General features: G+C 41.3%; 1 protein-coding gene across 1 annotated transcript; it reads left to right on the top strand.

Annotated features, from left to right (window-relative positions):
- Positions 1–1241: 1241 nt before the first annotated feature.
- Mstn (myostatin) lies at positions 1242–7500 on the top strand. Its single transcript, XM_048456047.3, has 3 exons — positions 1242–1855; positions 3633–4006; positions 5626–7500. Exons 1-3 carry the CDS (start codon positions 1480–1482, stop codon positions 6004–6006), a joined length of 1131 nt encoding a protein of 376 aa, XP_048312004.1. The 5' UTR covers positions 1242–1479; the 3' UTR covers positions 6007–7500.
- Positions 7501–17031: the final 9531 nt, after the last annotated feature.

Genomic DNA, 17031 nt, shown 5'->3' with positions numbered 1-17031 from the left:
ATTTTAGTGCACCGAGGCAGTAAATGGGGTGTGCGCTGTGCAAGAATGGTGGCGACCTAAAAATAAATATTTGATACGAGCCACTGTAGTCTCTTGGGGTGGGGGGAGTAATGGGTTAAAGCGCGAAAGACTGCTCCCGGCTTCCCCGCAAGGAGGAGGGAAGCTGTGGCCTGGAAATATTCTCTGTTCCTGCTGTTCTGTTTGTTCAGCTCTTTAATAGTTCACCCTATTAGATCTTGTGGGCTCCTAAAGCCAAGGGTGAGAGTTTGATCCCTATAGAGGCCACTTAAATGCGGAGAACAAAAAGCACCATTCTCTGCCCCAGATCCCTGCCAGGTGTCTGCCCTCTGGTCAAAATGAGCCGCCGGCAAAAGGGGTGCTAACCTATGACTGTGTGGGGGACGCAACAAAGGGCACCCTCTATACGCCACTTTCTCTTTGTGTGCGCGCAGGACCTGACATAATTCATCGAGAACAGCCTGCGCTTCTGCTTTCAGCCCTAGAGGTCTGAGTCAAAAAGTGTAATCACGCTCGGGGCTCGGGGCCACTGACAAAAATCCATTCTTTGCTTATGCTAAGCGCAGCCTCCCAGCTAACGGTAGCCCCCCTGCTGGTAATAAGCAACAAAGAAGCACTTATGATTTGGCCTGTATCTTTCTGATAGACAATAGCAATACTAACTAGCTGAACCCAAGCACAGCTTTCATGGTAGCAAAAGACATTAAGCTATCAAAATAAGTTCATGTGCCCTGTAGCGTAGTGAGACTGATTTTTAATATGTACTAACAAATAAGCCATCAAAACAAACTTCTCAAATTACCCATACAACTTTTCCACCAGGTTCACAACCTTGAGCTTTTCTTTAATTCAGTCAGCTCTTCCTAATTTTTCCTTCTCTGATTGCTCAGCCCTTGCTGCAATTTTACCTCAAATATTTGCTTTACTAACAAGTAGCATGCCAACTCTCACAAGGCTGACATTTTGCATTGGAAACCTGAAGGGTAAATTCAAATTTACTAATTCAAGTTACAGCAAGAGTTTCACAAAGATGAATATGCTTTCACCACAGTTTATATTATCACACAAACTTTAATTTATCAAATGTCACATATATCTTTCACGATATGGGGATTTATTTCATTTATGAAGCAGTCCAATGAATCAGCTTCCCCTCGACTGTAACAAAATACTGCTTGGTGACTTGTGACAGACAGGGTTTTAACCTCTGACAGCGAGATTCATTGTGGAGCAGGAGCCAATCATAGATCCTGACGACACTTGTCTCATCTAAGTCGGAATATAAAAAGCCACTTGGAATACAGTATCCAGGACTCACTGGCGTGGCAGGTTGTCTCTCACACCGGACAGGCACTAAGATCTTGCTTGGCATTACTCAAAAGCAGAAGGAAGAAATCAGAGCAAGGGGGAAAAAAAGAAAAAAGAAAAGAAAAAAAGAAAAAAGACTGTGCTGCTTTGGAAATGATGCAAAAACTGCAGATGTATGTTTCTATTTACCTTTTCATGTTGATTGCTGCTGGCCCGGTGGATCCCAATGAGGGCAGTGAGCGGGAGGAGAGTGTGGAGCGAGAGGGGCTGTGCCAGGCGTGCGTGTGGAGACAAAACACGAGGGACTCCAGAATAGAAGCCATCAAAATCCAGATCCTCAGTAAACTCCGCCTGGAAACGGCTCCTAACATCAGCAAAGATGCTATTAGACAGCTTCTGCCCCGAGCTCCTCCGCTGCGGGAGCTGATCGATCAGTACGACGTCCAGAGGGACGACAGCAGCGATGGGGCTTTGGAAGACGACGATTACCACGCTACGACGGAGACAATCATTACCATGCCTACAGAGTGTAAGTAGCTCTGTGAGAGAGTACACCAACGGTTCCGCTGACGGCTGCCCTAGTGTTTATGAGAAGCAGATCTATTTTCAGGCTTTTAGCAAGCTGTTGGCTTGTATGTAAGTAGGAGAGAAAAGAGATTTTCTTTCTTTTTTTTTTCTTCTCCCCCTTCAAGATTTCCTGAGAAACATATTGACAATGAAATCTGCCTTGCTTGTTTCCTTCCGGTGCCAAATATCTCAAAGTTAATGTGCCGGCCCAGCTTTAATAGTGTGTAATTTTATGTGGAAAATGTGGAGTGCTTATGTGCTCAGCGCTAACACTCGTAAGGCAAGGACTGTGAGATACTGTAAGCGATGTTAAAACTTACAAACAGATGCAATTTACAATTGCAATTGCATCTGTTTGGCTAAAACACACATTAGTTTTCTTCCCCTCCCCCCCCCCCCCCCCCCCCGCTAACACTCCAGAAAGAAATTTGCTGGGTGTTTCTTTGAACCCTGTTCCACACGTCTGTGACTTGAAACTGTCAGCCAGGAGCTTTTGGGCTCTACAAATTAGACTATTTAAGGGCGAGAGCTTTTCCAACGAAGAGTTAAGGGAAGGCAAACATCCAATGCAATAGCGAGAGCAACGATGAAGCAGACAGGGCGAAATCACGCTCAGGACCGAGTGTCAGAAACTGCTCAGGAAACGAGCGTTGTAATCGGGAGGTTATGCTATAAATGCCTGTTTGTGCTGCGTCCACACAGCCCAGGGCTGTGTACTTCCACAGGAGCAGTGACTGATAGCCTTCTAAAACGTTTTATTCTGTGGGAGGGGGAGGACTGTTACCTATAAGAACAGCTCTGCGTCTGGGAGCTAAGCCCGTCTCAGGCAGTCCCCTTCTCCCTTCTCTCCTAAGGAAGACAGGTGGCTTGAGGGAGCCGGAGGACACGCCAGAGTGCTATGCCATGTGTCTGAGATCTGGCTTTAATGTCGAGCCTTAAACACTTACAATCAGACACGACACGCTCTCAAACCAGCCCTTCACTCAGTCCTCAGGTTATGCTACAGCAAACAATTTTCCCTTAGGATTCTGGGGTCCAACCGTTCAAGGGAAGGCCTCCCTTATTTGCACGCTGTTTGGAAAACCCAGAAGAGAAGTGATTGTTAGTGCTTAACGTTGGCTTGCCGTGGAAGTCTGGCTCCGAGGCCACTGCCTTCTGACTTTGGAGACAGCGTGAGCATGATTTCTGAGTTTTTGTGCTAATGGCTGGCTTCGTGTCGTCCCTTGGAAAGGCTGTTCCAGGGCCCGAGTGTCGCAGATGTACGAGATTGTCTGTCATTTCTGAGGCTCAGTTAAATTGCTCCCTGTGTCTCGTCCCCAGGTAATTGAGGCCTGGGGGAGGGTTCCTTCCTCCAGACTGACCGGTACAGCTGTTCAGTGAGCACAACTACTCAGATTCCCAAAGAATTCTAAGTGGATGTTCCTCCACGCTGTCTCTTGTTCTCTGAATCATCTTTCTGAATCTCTGAATCATTCTTTCACAAAATATCCCTCAGCCCATAGGTCTATGGGAGGGAGTGTATTTGTGATAATATAAGCTATCTAAGAAAAATCCAAAAAGCTGGAGCAATTATTTTCCCTGACAGTTCTTACGAGTCGTGAATGAAGGGCCACCCTAGTATTTTATTCTGAAAGGCCACATCTGTACACATTATCCCCAGCGTCTATTGTTAGGGAGTGATTTTTATTTATGTTTTCATGGGACCTAATGTCAACCATTCTTTTCTTGTTCATTTGTAGCTGATTTTCTAATGCAAGTGGATGGAAAACCCAAATGTTGCTTTTTTAAATTTAGCTCCAAAATCCAGTACAACAAAGTAGTGAAAGCCCAGCTGTGGATCCATCTGAGACCCGTGAAGACCCCCACGACAGTGTTTGTGCAGATCCTGAGACTCATCAAACCCATGAAAGACGGTACGAGGTACACTGGAATCCGATCTCTGAAACTCGACATGAGCCCAGGCACTGGCATTTGGCAGAGCATTGACGTGAAGACAGTGTTGCAAAATTGGCTCAAACAACCTGAATCCAACTTAGGCATTGAACTCAAAGCCTTGGATGAGAATGGGCAGGATCTGGCTGTAACCTTCCCAGGACCAGGGGAAGACGGGCTGGTGAGTGACAACCGAAAGCAATGCTCTCACAACACGCTGTACTTGTATTCCTCACACGAAAGGTAATAGTGAACGGATAACTCCGATTTTCTCTGCTCAAGAGGCAGACAAAATTATCTTCCACCAACTAGGCCTGTGCCCAAGAGAGTAGGTGCCAGTCACGTGGCCTGTGAAGTTCTCCCATGCAGTCTGAAAAAGGGTTGGATCATGGTTCATAATTTCATGAATCCCTTATTGGGAAGGCGATGTAATGCCTTTTTCATTGTCGGATGCACACCATATGCATAAACTTAGGACATCACCACATAGCTCTGCAGGTTCTAGAATTACTCAGGAAATTAAAACGTTTTCCCCTTTCCATTTTTTTGCTTCTCAATCCACCAAAAAATGTTGGCTTTTTTGTATAAAGTAAAAAATATTACAATTCTAATTATAATACCTTTATAAGTATAGACATACTTGATTAAATATATTCTGCTTAACATCCCCTCATAAATATGATCAGTGCTTCCAGAATGCTGAGGCCATGGGCTGTGTGTGGATCCTGTGTGGAAAGCTGCCAGTAACACTGATTTCCAACCCAGGTAGCCTTTGCCTCCTTGTTTATTTCCAAGTTATTTTAGCATCCTTGTACAGTAGTTTACATAGGGATTGCCGATTAACTAAGTAGCAAGTCGGTGATATGAGAATCCCTCATACACTATGAAATGAATAAATGCATTTCGATACCCAAGTTATTTTTATGCCTTACTGGGGCTTTTATTTACTTCTGTTCAAAACCTTGATGTGAAAGTATTTTGATTTTCATCCATTGTCAGAATTTACATCAGAATGTTATACTTCGAAGCAATACACATCTTTTTAATCCTTGGATTGAGCTTGGGAATGTGTGGTCCAGAAACCAGGTCTGTTGGGAGGGAAGCACATTGTTTGAAGTACTGCAGCTTCCTAGAGGATCTCGTTTCGTTGTATGTGCTTCTGAAACGCTACGTTCCCCAAACGACACCCTCTTTGACAACTCTCAGGCCTAGTTTTGTGATACAAGATGAAATTGCTATCAACTGTGTAAGTAGGTTCTCTTTCAAAGATAGTATTTTAATTATCAAGGTTGCTAATGGGTTAGGACTTCATTATTTAAAAGGTGGCTAACATGTTATTCCTTAGAGTTCTCCCTCTCAAGGGAAATGGCCTCCAATGCAGTAGAAGATTGAGCCTGTCAAAGAGCAAGCAAAGTCTTCTCCCCTTCCTCCTCTGCCGCCTTCTGCTGTGGCCCTGGGATTGAACCCAGGACCTTGCCCATGAGAGGTGAACCCTCTTCCACCAAGTTACCGTCATTATCAACAGTGCCGGAGGCGGCATTCATCCCTCCCGCCTTTCTCTTGCACTGTGCACACATTTCAAAGCCTCTCTTACGCGATTATCTGCTCTTGTGTCTGATAATAATACGAAAAGAAGCAAAGGTTTAACAGACGTAGCATGAACTGACCACAGGGAAGTGTCGGCTGTTGTCCTAGTCTTACATCGGCAGCATGAGAATGACGCTCCTTCTAACGAGGGCTTCTAAGGCGGGAAGGATCCCTGGCTCTGTTAACACTATTGCTCTTTTCGTTTTCACACAGAATCCCTTCTTAGAGGTCAAAGTAACCGACACGCCCAAAAGGTCCCGGCGAGACTTCGGTCTTGATTGTGACGAGCACTCCACCGAGTCCCGCTGCTGCCGCTACCCGCTCACAGTGGATTTTGAAGCCTTCGGATGGGACTGGATTATTGCACCCAAGAGATATAAAGCCAATTACTGCTCCGGAGAGTGTGAATTTGTGTTTTTACAAAAATACCCCCATACTCACCTTGTGCACCAAGCAAACCCCAGGGGCTCAGCGGGCCCCTGCTGCACGCCCACAAAAATGTCTCCCATTAATATGCTATATTTTAATGGCAAAGAACAAATCATATACGGGAAAATTCCAGCCATGGTCGTAGATCGATGCGGGTGCTCGTGAGCTTCGCGGTATGTCCAGGGCTTCCTAAGTCATGGAAGGTCTTCCCCTCAATTTTGAAACTGTGAAATTATGTACCACAGGCTCTAGGCCTTGAGTATGCGATAGTAACTTATGCACAAGCTACAGTGGAGGAACTAGAAGAGAGAATGTTTGCAATGGTAGCCATTTAACCATCCCAATAAACCATATAATAGGACATTTTATGATTTCCAGAGGTTCTGAGCTAGGAGGAGATCGAATTGCATTTATGTTCGTATATATATATCTCACAACTACAATCTAGGCAGGCAAGAACATAGCACTTCTCGTGGTCTGCCGAATTAAAGGGGTATGCTTTAAAGGTAAAGTCTTATTTCTCAACAGTTTCACTGAATATTCAAGGAAAAATCTTTATATAGCCTTTGGAGAGCGCAGGATTGTTATTCATGTACATTGTTTATTTGTATCGTACACTTGGTATGCTAAGATTCCACAGAACTGAAATGCCGGACTCTCCATACGCCCCCATTCCTATTTTAATTGGACATGGTATTACTAACCCATGGCAGTGGCGCTAATACCATGGACGGAATGGCTCCTACCAGGTTCCTCAAACAGAGCACACTCTGTAAGATACGGCCCTCCCATATCAAGCGCATTGCCGTGTAGCTCTGAGTGTGTGGATGCATTTTCTTTAAAGAAGAAATTTTTTTATTTTTATTTTTTTTTTAGAGGTCAATTTTCAATTCTCTAGCACAGTGGGAGAAACTGCTTTGTCTGAAAAGGCAGCCTAGTGTTCACTTCTAGCAAACATTCAGAATCCCGGTCTGCCTTCGTCACCTCGAAGTTTTGCGGTAAAAATCATGGAAATGACTGATTCTATCGATATTGTATAAAAGACTCTGAAACAATTGCATTTATATAATATGTATACAACATTGTTTTGTAAATAGGCGTCTCCTCTTTTTTTATTCACTTTGGTATATTTTTACACTAATGAAATTTCAAATTGTTAAGGGACAAAGACATGTCACACGTCACGGAAAAGTGACGGCTTCTATTTCAAAGAGAATTAGCAGGCTCAATAGTGGCCTCAAAAGTCCGTATGCTAAGGTTAGATGGTTATATTACAATCATTTTATATTTTTTTACAATATCAACATTCACTTATGGATTCATGGTGGCTATTTCACCTATGAGTGTGAAATTTCAGTGGTTTCCTGTCGTTGTATTCAAGCCTCAATGCTCCACTATTTTAAATATGATAAACTTTATTTAACATGCCAAAATGATTAACTCCGATATCTGAAGAAACACAAAAGTAGTGTCTCAATAAGAACAGCTACTTCTTATTTTATAGGTTGACAATGAATCTATTTCTGCATTCATTTACTTAAATTTTGTAAATTGGAATTTCATTGATCAAATGTACTTAAAGCTAAATGAAATTATTCATAAAATGTGTAGAGACTATAAAGTGTATTAAAGTGTTTTCACATTTTTGAAAGGCATCACGGTTTTGTGTTGTAATGATTAATTGTGGGCTTTTGAATTTTTCACTTTATTATAGAGGTTTAATGACTCAGTACAAAAGTTTGATTTAGGAACTTAAGGCATATTTCTTTAGTCCTGAGTGAAATTCCCAAAGGATTGATTTTATACATACATACAAAAGCAGAATAGTGTCTTCTCTTTTATTTCTCTCTATCTTGACCTAAAATCTGTTCATTTTGTAAATTCAATCTCAAATGCATTGTAGTTGGCAGTGGTGTATAGTCAGTCCTAGGGTTGCAGATTTTCCTGAAGTGGCGGGTACTTGGGAAACCACAATTCTTCCCTAACTATTAATGCTGCAGGCACATTTTCCTGAGTAATGGAGGCACTGATTTTCAAATTTTATGACAAAGTGATTTCAAATTCCCTAGAGATTGCCATGTACCTCCAGGAGAATGTCTGAAGCAACCCCTTTCCTCTGCGTTTTCAGTTTAGGGATTTGCCCATAATGCACTGACACAGTTTCATAGTGAGGTGCCTAAAATTCTATTGTGCTATTATTTCTGAGTGAATAAGTCATAATGAACACAAATACAACTTTAACAATTTCTACTTGCATATTATTGCATAAGAAATAGAAATCGAACTCCCAACACATTATACTGTGACGTTCACTTGTCCTAACAGCAATTATTAAAATAACCAAAGACGTGTTTTTCAGACATAAGACATGATTGCTGCCAATCTGACAAGTAGGAAATCAAGCTTTAAGTGCTGACAGATGACCCGGAGTTTGCCTGGAATGTGACATGGTACTGGAAACCCATTTTCATGGCCATTGAGTTCTAGGACACCCACTGCAAAACATAAAAGAAAATGCCACCGATTTTGTTCATCCTGGAGCGGGGTGTAAAGCGGCCAAAATGGTAGTGAATTTAGTTTATTTGTATCTAGGAATCTTGCAGAGTCTCTGGGGAAAGAGCATTTTAATGGACGGCTTTGTAGCAGATTTATCTTTGGTGCCACTTAAACCTCTCGTAAGGTAGAACGTTGAAATATGATTTTGCTATGCATTACACATCAAAATACTTCAATGAGCCTCCCATCCTCTGGGAAGCGCAGGGTGTGTTGATGGGAGTACTTTTACCTCCGGGGCTACCCGGTTTATAGACAGACATAAAATGCATGCGTAGCAATGATAGGCAAAGGTTTAACAGTTCACACCAGCCTTTCCGCTACACCAAGTGCTCTCGCTACAGAAATGCACAACTTGCCTTTCTGCTCCCAGCTGCGCGTTGCTGCAACAAGCACAGTTTTAGCAGTATAATCTCATTTGTAATAAGAGAAGTTCTTCATTGAGCACACATCATATCTGTACTTTCCTTAAGGACTGATCTCAGTACATTTTATTAAATCTAAGAACTCAGGATAGGCATAATGTCACTCATTAGAAAGAATGCATACCAAGTAGACTCAAATTTGTATGCTAAAGAGATTTGTTGGAAGTTCCACTATGAAAAGCAATACCTGATTTGATTAATTTTTAAAGTAACTATAAACCCAAAAAATTTTTTAAAAGTTACCTTTCAAATTTGTCCCTTTGTTTTCCTAATGGATTAAGGTTATTCTGGTAAAGCTTTCACTACAAGTATTCTGTTGTGTTTTTCCTAATGTCTTGTGAAAGGCCTTGATTCACAAGCCAATTTGATTATGTGGTTTTGGTCAGAGCCATCGCAGCCTTTCCCAGTGTTGCTCCCACAGACACTAACTCTGGCTAAGTCGCTGAATGTTTCTTGGCTATGGTCCCAGGGAACTCTGGATTTAGGCATTACCTTCACCCAGCCAAAACAATGTATCAACACAGGAAAATGTGACCGCATGATGTCATCGGACCCTGACAACACTGTTACCGAATTGGGAAGGCAGGTCTCAAACGGAAATCGCTAGTTTTCTCTGTATGCTAAACAGGTTTGGGGAGGAAAAGTCTGCATTGTTAGTGGAAACATTTGGAAGGTTACTGAGGCAACTGTCTGGCTTCATGCCCCAAGAATATCTTCTTGAGGAGCTGCATACTTCTGCAGTATTTCAAGTCTTGGAGTGAGGCATGCGGCTCCCTGCTCCTTATGTGAAGGGTGATGGGGGGGAAATCCCGGCCTATCTGGGCCTTGATCCTGGCCTAGTGTCGTAGCCTACACAAGATGACAGAGAAGAGCAGCAGCCAACCTCCTGTTTGCAGCTTTGTATTGGCACCAGTGAATCTGTTTCCACGTCTAGAATGTACCAGGAGCTGTGGCCAGGCATGAAGAAGGCCATAGAGTCCCAGGGTCAGAATTCAGGTTAAGGTGCGCAGAGCAGCTAGCTACATTGCCGCCCACTCATGGGCTGGGGCTTGTCTCTATCATCAAAGCAAACTGCACTTAGTGGGAGAATAACGGAGCAACAGCTCGGCCACGGAAGAGCCAGCAAAGCTGCCTCCGCTACAGAGGTGTGTGCACCCGACAGCCAGCCCTTCCCAGCTTGATCAGACATTTGACCAAAAGTCCCCATTCTGTCCAAACAAAACAAGACAGGATCACTTCCAGGAGGGACTGTGACAGAGGCTGGAATGTGACCATATGTACCGACACTGCCTTGTCTGGTCTAATACCTCATTAGTGTGCCTGGGCCTCATGCATCTTGTTCAACTGGACAGAAATAAACTCCCCGTAGAGGCTTGGGCAAGACATGGGAAGGTGTGCTTACAGGAAAAACACACGTTATCTCTGCTTTCAAAATGAGGAGCTTCAAGTTCAAGATTCTTGACCAAAAGGTGACAGTGACCAAGTCAGGAGTTATATACACAGTAGGGGAAAGGCAAACACAGAGACAGTGGTACAAAGTTGCAAACATTAACTCAGATGCAGAAAAAGATAAAAACGTTGTTTCAAAACTATTTTTAGTTTTGAACCTCAAGCTTTCTTAGGCTGTATTTAGCATTTTTGCTTTATAAACATGGCACCACGGGAAATACTTGAATGACGCGTATCTTCCAAGTTCTAGAAACCACCCGCTTCTTCTCAATTACCCCAATTTTAAAAAGAGGTATAGCATGTCTGTCCTCTCTTGTTGTGGGAGTAACTTCCGCTGCCTCAACCAATAATCACTGAAGCAGGAGCCCACAGTGCAGCGGGGAGCGACTTCCGCTCCGTCAGCCAATAGCTGCTGAAATACCAGCCCACTGGGGCGTGGTATATTTCTCTTTTAAAAAGAGAAGCAGTTCCGGATAAGGTCTCTCTTGGTTCCGGCTCTTGGTTCCGGTGCTCGGTCTCGGCTGCTGCTCCCGGCTCCTGCTCCAGCGACTAGGCTCCCTTCCTGACGGTTTATGGTGTATGTAAGTTTTACCCCCCGCCAAATAAATAACCCCTTAAAACATAACTGGTGTGGGATTGATTCGTTAATACTCTCTTAAATCCAGATCAGCCTATGCTTGTGTTGAGCATAAAAAAAAAAAAATCCTACCGATATCAGAAGCATCTTTCTCCCCAACAAATTCTCAGTCATAAGCAGCTCATTGGATCTTCACATGAAAAGATGTCAGTGAGCCACTTTCTGATTCCATTTATTCATTTAGTTATCACCTCTCTGTATTTGGTAACGAAGCCTAAGCCTAAAGTTAAAAGCTACGCACATGATATATTTCCTTTTCTTTGTGATTTTGATTGGACAAGCACTCATTGGAAAAATAGTCTAACAATTGATGTTAATTCTCACTAATAATAAGAGTGAAAAATGGTATTTTGTTAACGGGTGCATTAAATTTAATGTTAATATCTAGTGCTATTTCTAAAGACGATAGAGATTAAAACCTCTATGCGCTGTCTGTAGAGAGGACCAGAACAGACAGGGGCTTCCAGTTTGGAATGCTAGGTTAAGCAAGATTTTGCCTGGGGTTAATTCTAGTGTCTTTATGTTATTGAACTGAACCTTAATTTAGGATGTTAAGAACTAAAAGCCTAATTCACGAATATATTTTACAGTTAATGGTGCGGATTGGTTTGGAATTTCCCTATGTATGTTGTGACTATGTTTTATTACCATTGGTTAATAAAGAAGTTGCTTTGGCCTGTGGCAGGGCAGAATATATCCAGGCTGGAAAGTATATATAGAGAGAGTAGGTAGAGTCATGAAGATGATGTCATGTGGCCGCCAAAGGAGAATGACAAAGCTGGAACCTTTCTGGTAAGCGACAGCCTCATGGTGATACACAGATTCATAGAAATGGGCTAATTTAAGATGTAAGAACTAGTTAATAAGAAGCCTGAGCTAACAGACCAAACAGTGTTGTAATTAATATAATCTCTATGTAATTATTCCGGGAGGCAAAAAGTAGTCTCCAATTACAAATGGCACCAACGCGGGGCAAAAAATTCTACATAAAGCCTAAGAAAGCCTGAAAAAAAAAAAAGACTTCTAGACCCACAAAAAAAATGGGAGCCAAGTGCAGCTTTTTGGTAGCCACATTTTTTTTTTTCAGATAGGTTCTGAAAAACTTTGTGGCAAGCACAACATGACGCCTTTAAGAGAAGACTTCCTGTACTCGGCATTAGCAACAAAGACAGTGCGGTTTGTGTTGGCAGCACATAGCTCTGGCTCTTTTGAAAGTTTCTTCTACAGAACACTTAAATAGGGTTTGTGAGCAGTGTGTTCCAAATGGCTTAATGGCCACATAGACCTGCCACATCCCTGGAGCTGAGGCAGTGAGCGTGACTCTCAGAGCTGGCAGTGAACGTATCTCCACCACGTTGGACGGGGTAGAGGCCAACAGGCAGGGCCATGGAGTTGGTTCTGGCCATGCAGACTTATCGTTTTTTCTTTCTTTTTTTTTTTTAAAGGCGTTCCATGTCAGAAAAGAATTAAGGATACGCAATAAGGTACAATGTGTTTTAAAAAATGTAGGTAGGCTTGGGAGAGAGAGGAAAAAGAGTATAGACAGTTATAAAAAGAAATAAATGGTTTAAGAAAATGAAACAAAGTCTTTAAAGAGACAGTAACAGTAATATAAAAGAGTACAGTAGATTAAGGGAGTAAAAGTAATTTTAAAAAGCCACATAAAGATGGAATATACACAGAGAGTCTGGATTTTGCATATTAGGTACATTATTGTGTTTTCTTTAAATTTTTTTACTGTAAATGAGCTAGCTACAGAGAGACATTTCATTGTACAGGCTGCTAAGCTAAACCAACATATATATTTCAAAGGTATCTTGACTTCAAAATTAGTCTAAGGATATGTTACTTTTAAAAAGAGGTTCTGCTTTTGTTTCCACAGAAGATGAGAACCTGTGGATTCCTTCTAGGTTAATGTGGTTTGATGGAACAAGACCTCCCCCTCACCCTGAAAGGTATCTGTGAACCCTAGAAGTACTTTGCCCAACAAGCAGCAGGAAAGTTTGGAGAAAACTATGCCCAAATTCCCAGAATGATTGTTTATAAATGTTTGTTTTCATTTTAAGGGGGATATGATATGGAGATTTGCGTTGGTATGGATCTTGGTCTATTGATAAAGATTTAAGGTCAATTTTGTAACACAGTGTATATGTATTTCTGCTCTTGTTTAAGGTATTGTGTTTGTGCAGCTCATTTAAAAATGTAATATATAATTGAAAAATACAAATTAATAGATAGTCATCTGTAATAACCAAACTTTTAATTATGTTAGTTAGGTTTTCTAGATATATATAGAGATGTATTTCAGTTAGACAGATAATCTTCAACACTCCAAAGACCTTCAGAAGATGGCATGTAAAAGGTTTTAAGAACTTAGACTTTTCTCAATAGTGAGACATATCTGCTTCTGGCAGGACCAATTACTTCCAAAAGATGATGGGCATTGAAGAAACTCTCTATGGAATTAGACTTCAGTGTGACAAGACTAGCCATTTGGGCAAGAAATTGCTCTTGCATTGGCTGCTTGATAGTATGCTGTATGAACTGGACATGCAGGACCCACAGAAAAGTGACTGCTAAACTTTCCAAAAGATGGAATGGTCCTTCATGATTCCTGCTTCATGGAAGAAACTCCCAGACATTCTGCAGGATGCAGGAGAAAGAAACTGACGAACTTTGCCATTACAAGGCAGAACAGATCATCAATTTTCCTGCTTCATTGAAAAGCCTGCCAGATATTATGGGCCTGTAGGCTGAAGATGGATGCCCCAATGTGATAGAAGAACTTTGGGTGACTGTCCAGGCAACAAGATGTCTCTGTCAATTCTAGAGTTTTGGAAGTTGCTTACAATGTACTTCTTGTTTACTTAGGTATTATTATGTCCTTCTGGGGTCCTTGAAGAGTTAAAGACAAATAGTTATAGTTATCCTTAGATATGATAAAGGATAAATTAAATATGAAACTTTAGACTCATAAAGATAAAATAGATGATAGAGTATTTTCCTTAATTTGTCAAATGTAAATGGACTAAACATTGTAACTTTAATTCTTGCTTGATAACTGTTTTGTTATATGTCATTTTACTATGTTAAAGTTAAAACCTTCCTTTGTAATTAGATAGAAAAGGAGAGATGATGTGGAATTCCCCTCTGTATGCTGTGAATACGTTTTATTACCGTTGGTTAATAAAGAAGCTGCTTTGGCCTTTGGCAGGGCAGAATATAGCCAGACTGGAAGAGATACAAATATAGAGAGAGAGTATGTGAAGTCAGGGAGATGTCATGTAGCTGCCAAAGGAGAATGACATTGCTGGAACCTTTCTGGTAAGTCACAGCCTCGTGGCGATACCCAGCTTAATAGAAATGGGTTAATTTAAGATGTAAGAGTTAGTTAATAAGAAGCCTGAGCTAACAAGCCAACAGTGTTGTAATTAATATGGTTTTTGTGTGATTATTCTGGTCTGGCTGGCCGGGAAATGAATAAGCAGCCTCTGCTTATATCTAACTGATCAGGCCATGCCCAAATACTGTAGAAATAGAATTGGGATCAGCCAATGGTCCTGTACGTCACTTCCTCTCCCTATTTGTAAATACCCCTTTCCACATTCACAGTTCTCGGATCCTCTTCTCGTTCTGAGGTTTGCTGATGTACAAATAAATTCTGTTGAACTTGTCCAGAGTTGGTCTTCCTCTTGATTTTCCTCCTAAAACGTTATATGAAGAGAGTAAGTAACATTTATATCTATGTACAACCAAAGTTATGTTACTTTTACTCTTTTATTATTATTTTATGTGTATGAGGCTTTTGCCCACATGTACACCTGAGTGTCAAGTACACACCTATGTACCAAGAGGCTGGAAGAGGATGCTGGACCCTCTGGAACCGGAGTTAACAGATGTTTGTGAGCTACCATGTGGGTGCTGGGAATCAAACCTGGGTCTTCTACAGGAGCAGTCAGTGCTCCTAACTCCTGTTTCATGTCTTCAGTACTATATATTATTTTAAAAGTTGGAACTAACATGTTCCCAATATGGAGAAATAATTATAAAAGACATTTAATAGTATATCCAGATTTAAATTTATAAACATTATATGTGTAGATTTATACATCACTATATATATACACACTCACAAAAGAATGTTATATCTGCATCTACTTAGAAGATTTTTAGCTGCCCATAACTCCCAATTCAAGCAGAACAATCAGAAATATATTGCTTTATGTAAACCCAGATGTAAGAAAGCCTTGGGTACCAGGAAGGCAGTAGTTCAGAAACAGTAGTGAGCACCTGGACTCTTTGCCCCCCGTCTTCCTGATACCCTCTTGCTTTGCTTGGCTCCTAGGCTGTTGCTGTGGTCTCAAGATGGCTACCACAGGCTATAAGATGAATCCACTTATCAGTGAATATTTCCAGTAGGAAGGTAAGAAAATGCCCACCTTCTCACCCTGTCTTCTTCCTCTACCCAGACAATTTCCCGTCTACTTCCAAGCTTTAAAAAAGAACTCTGGGGCCTTCTTATGACAGAAAAGTTACAATATTTTTCTTTCTGAATCTGGCTTTTTAACGTAATGTGTTTTTCTCATCCATTTTCCTGCAACAGACCTAATTTTAATTTTCTTTGTAACTGAATAAAGCTCCATTTGTATATCTGCACATTTTCTTCATCTCTTCATCTGTTGCTAAACACCCCATCTAATTCCCATAGCTTGGCTATTGTATATATAAAAAGAGATATAATAAATATGGATGTGTCTCTGTAGCATGTAGGCTATATATACCCATAGTAGGCTAGCCAGGTCATGTGGTTGCTTAGATTTTGGAGGATAAATTATTTGCAGCCCCTCTAGCAATGTATTAGAGTCTGTTTGCCCCCATGTTCTCATTAGCATTTGTCATTGACTTTGTGTCTTTGTTTTCTTTTGAAGTGTTAGGGACTAGTTACATAATTACATACAGTTTTATGTAGGCCAATCAAATACGTTACCACTTAATTATATCACCACTTTTTTAACTTAAAAGTTTCCAATAATTATTGTATTATAATCACAAAGATTGGCCTGTATGTCCCCTTTTTTGCCATAATTAAAAGGCCTTTTCAAATGCATTTATAACTAAATTGCACCTTATGTTTTAATACTTATATGGTTTTGTTATTTAATATTAAAATCTTCAGTTCATCTCAATTCTCTTTCGTAGTGTAAATAGGAATAAATTTATTTTTCTTTAGATGACCTGTGGTAGTCATCCTTGCTATCTGCTCACTGCTGACTTCAAATGTGGAACTGGACTTAGTGGAGACTTGCTTAACAATCACATAGAGTCAGTGATTCAAAAAGTTAATTTTACAGACTTTAGCCTTGGAAAGAGTGGGAATATTCTTGAGATGGAAGAGCAGTCAGTAGAGATGAATGAGTGAGCAATCGGATATTTGATGTCACTGGGCTCCTAGCTAATCAGAAGCAACAGGTGTGACCCTGCCCTTATGACTTTATTCCATCAAAATCTTCAGGGAGTCCCTCTTGTATTTTAATTCTCTCTGGAGATGTTGGACCATCATGGTCAATTCTTTCAGGAGAGGGTATCCCACCACAACTGAAATTCTTTTACCCATGACTCAGCGGGAAAAATAATATACATCTCTGCTCAAATGTCACAAAGCTTCTCCCTGGTCACTCCCTGACTGACTAGTGCCACCTAATGTGGCATTGAGCCTTTCCAAACAGGGTTTTTTCCACTCTTTCCAGAGGGGTGGGAAACCAATGGCCATTAAGGCTATTGTGACATTCTTACCTCAGGAGCAGAGATCCTAAAATAGCTTAAAAAGTGGGCTACAATTAGAGCAGAGATAGAACCCATCGCATCGTGAAAATCCAGAGATCCAGCTCCCAAGCTGCTCTTTAGAAGGACTTTGTGTCTGGACTGGAGTTTTTAGCCCAGCCTGACACGGCCTCCAGGCAATGGTGTTCATACAGGAAAGCACCATTAAGACATTCTTGGCATTGAACCAGGGCAGAACCACAAATATCCCCCCTGATTCTGGCCAAGGTCAAGAATGGAATGTAGCGGGCTGGAGAGATGGCTCAGAAGTTAAGAGCATTGCCTGCTCTTCCAAAGGTCCTGAGT

The sequence above is a fragment of the Myodes glareolus genome, chromosome 27 (genome assembly GCF_982192425.1).
Source record: "Myodes glareolus chromosome 27, mMyoGla1.1, whole genome shotgun sequence".
Taxonomy (NCBI): Eukaryota; Metazoa; Chordata; class Mammalia; order Rodentia; family Cricetidae; genus Myodes; species Myodes glareolus.
The sequence above is the reverse complement of the archived record's forward strand: the minus strand, read 5'-3'. Positions and strand labels throughout refer to the sequence as shown.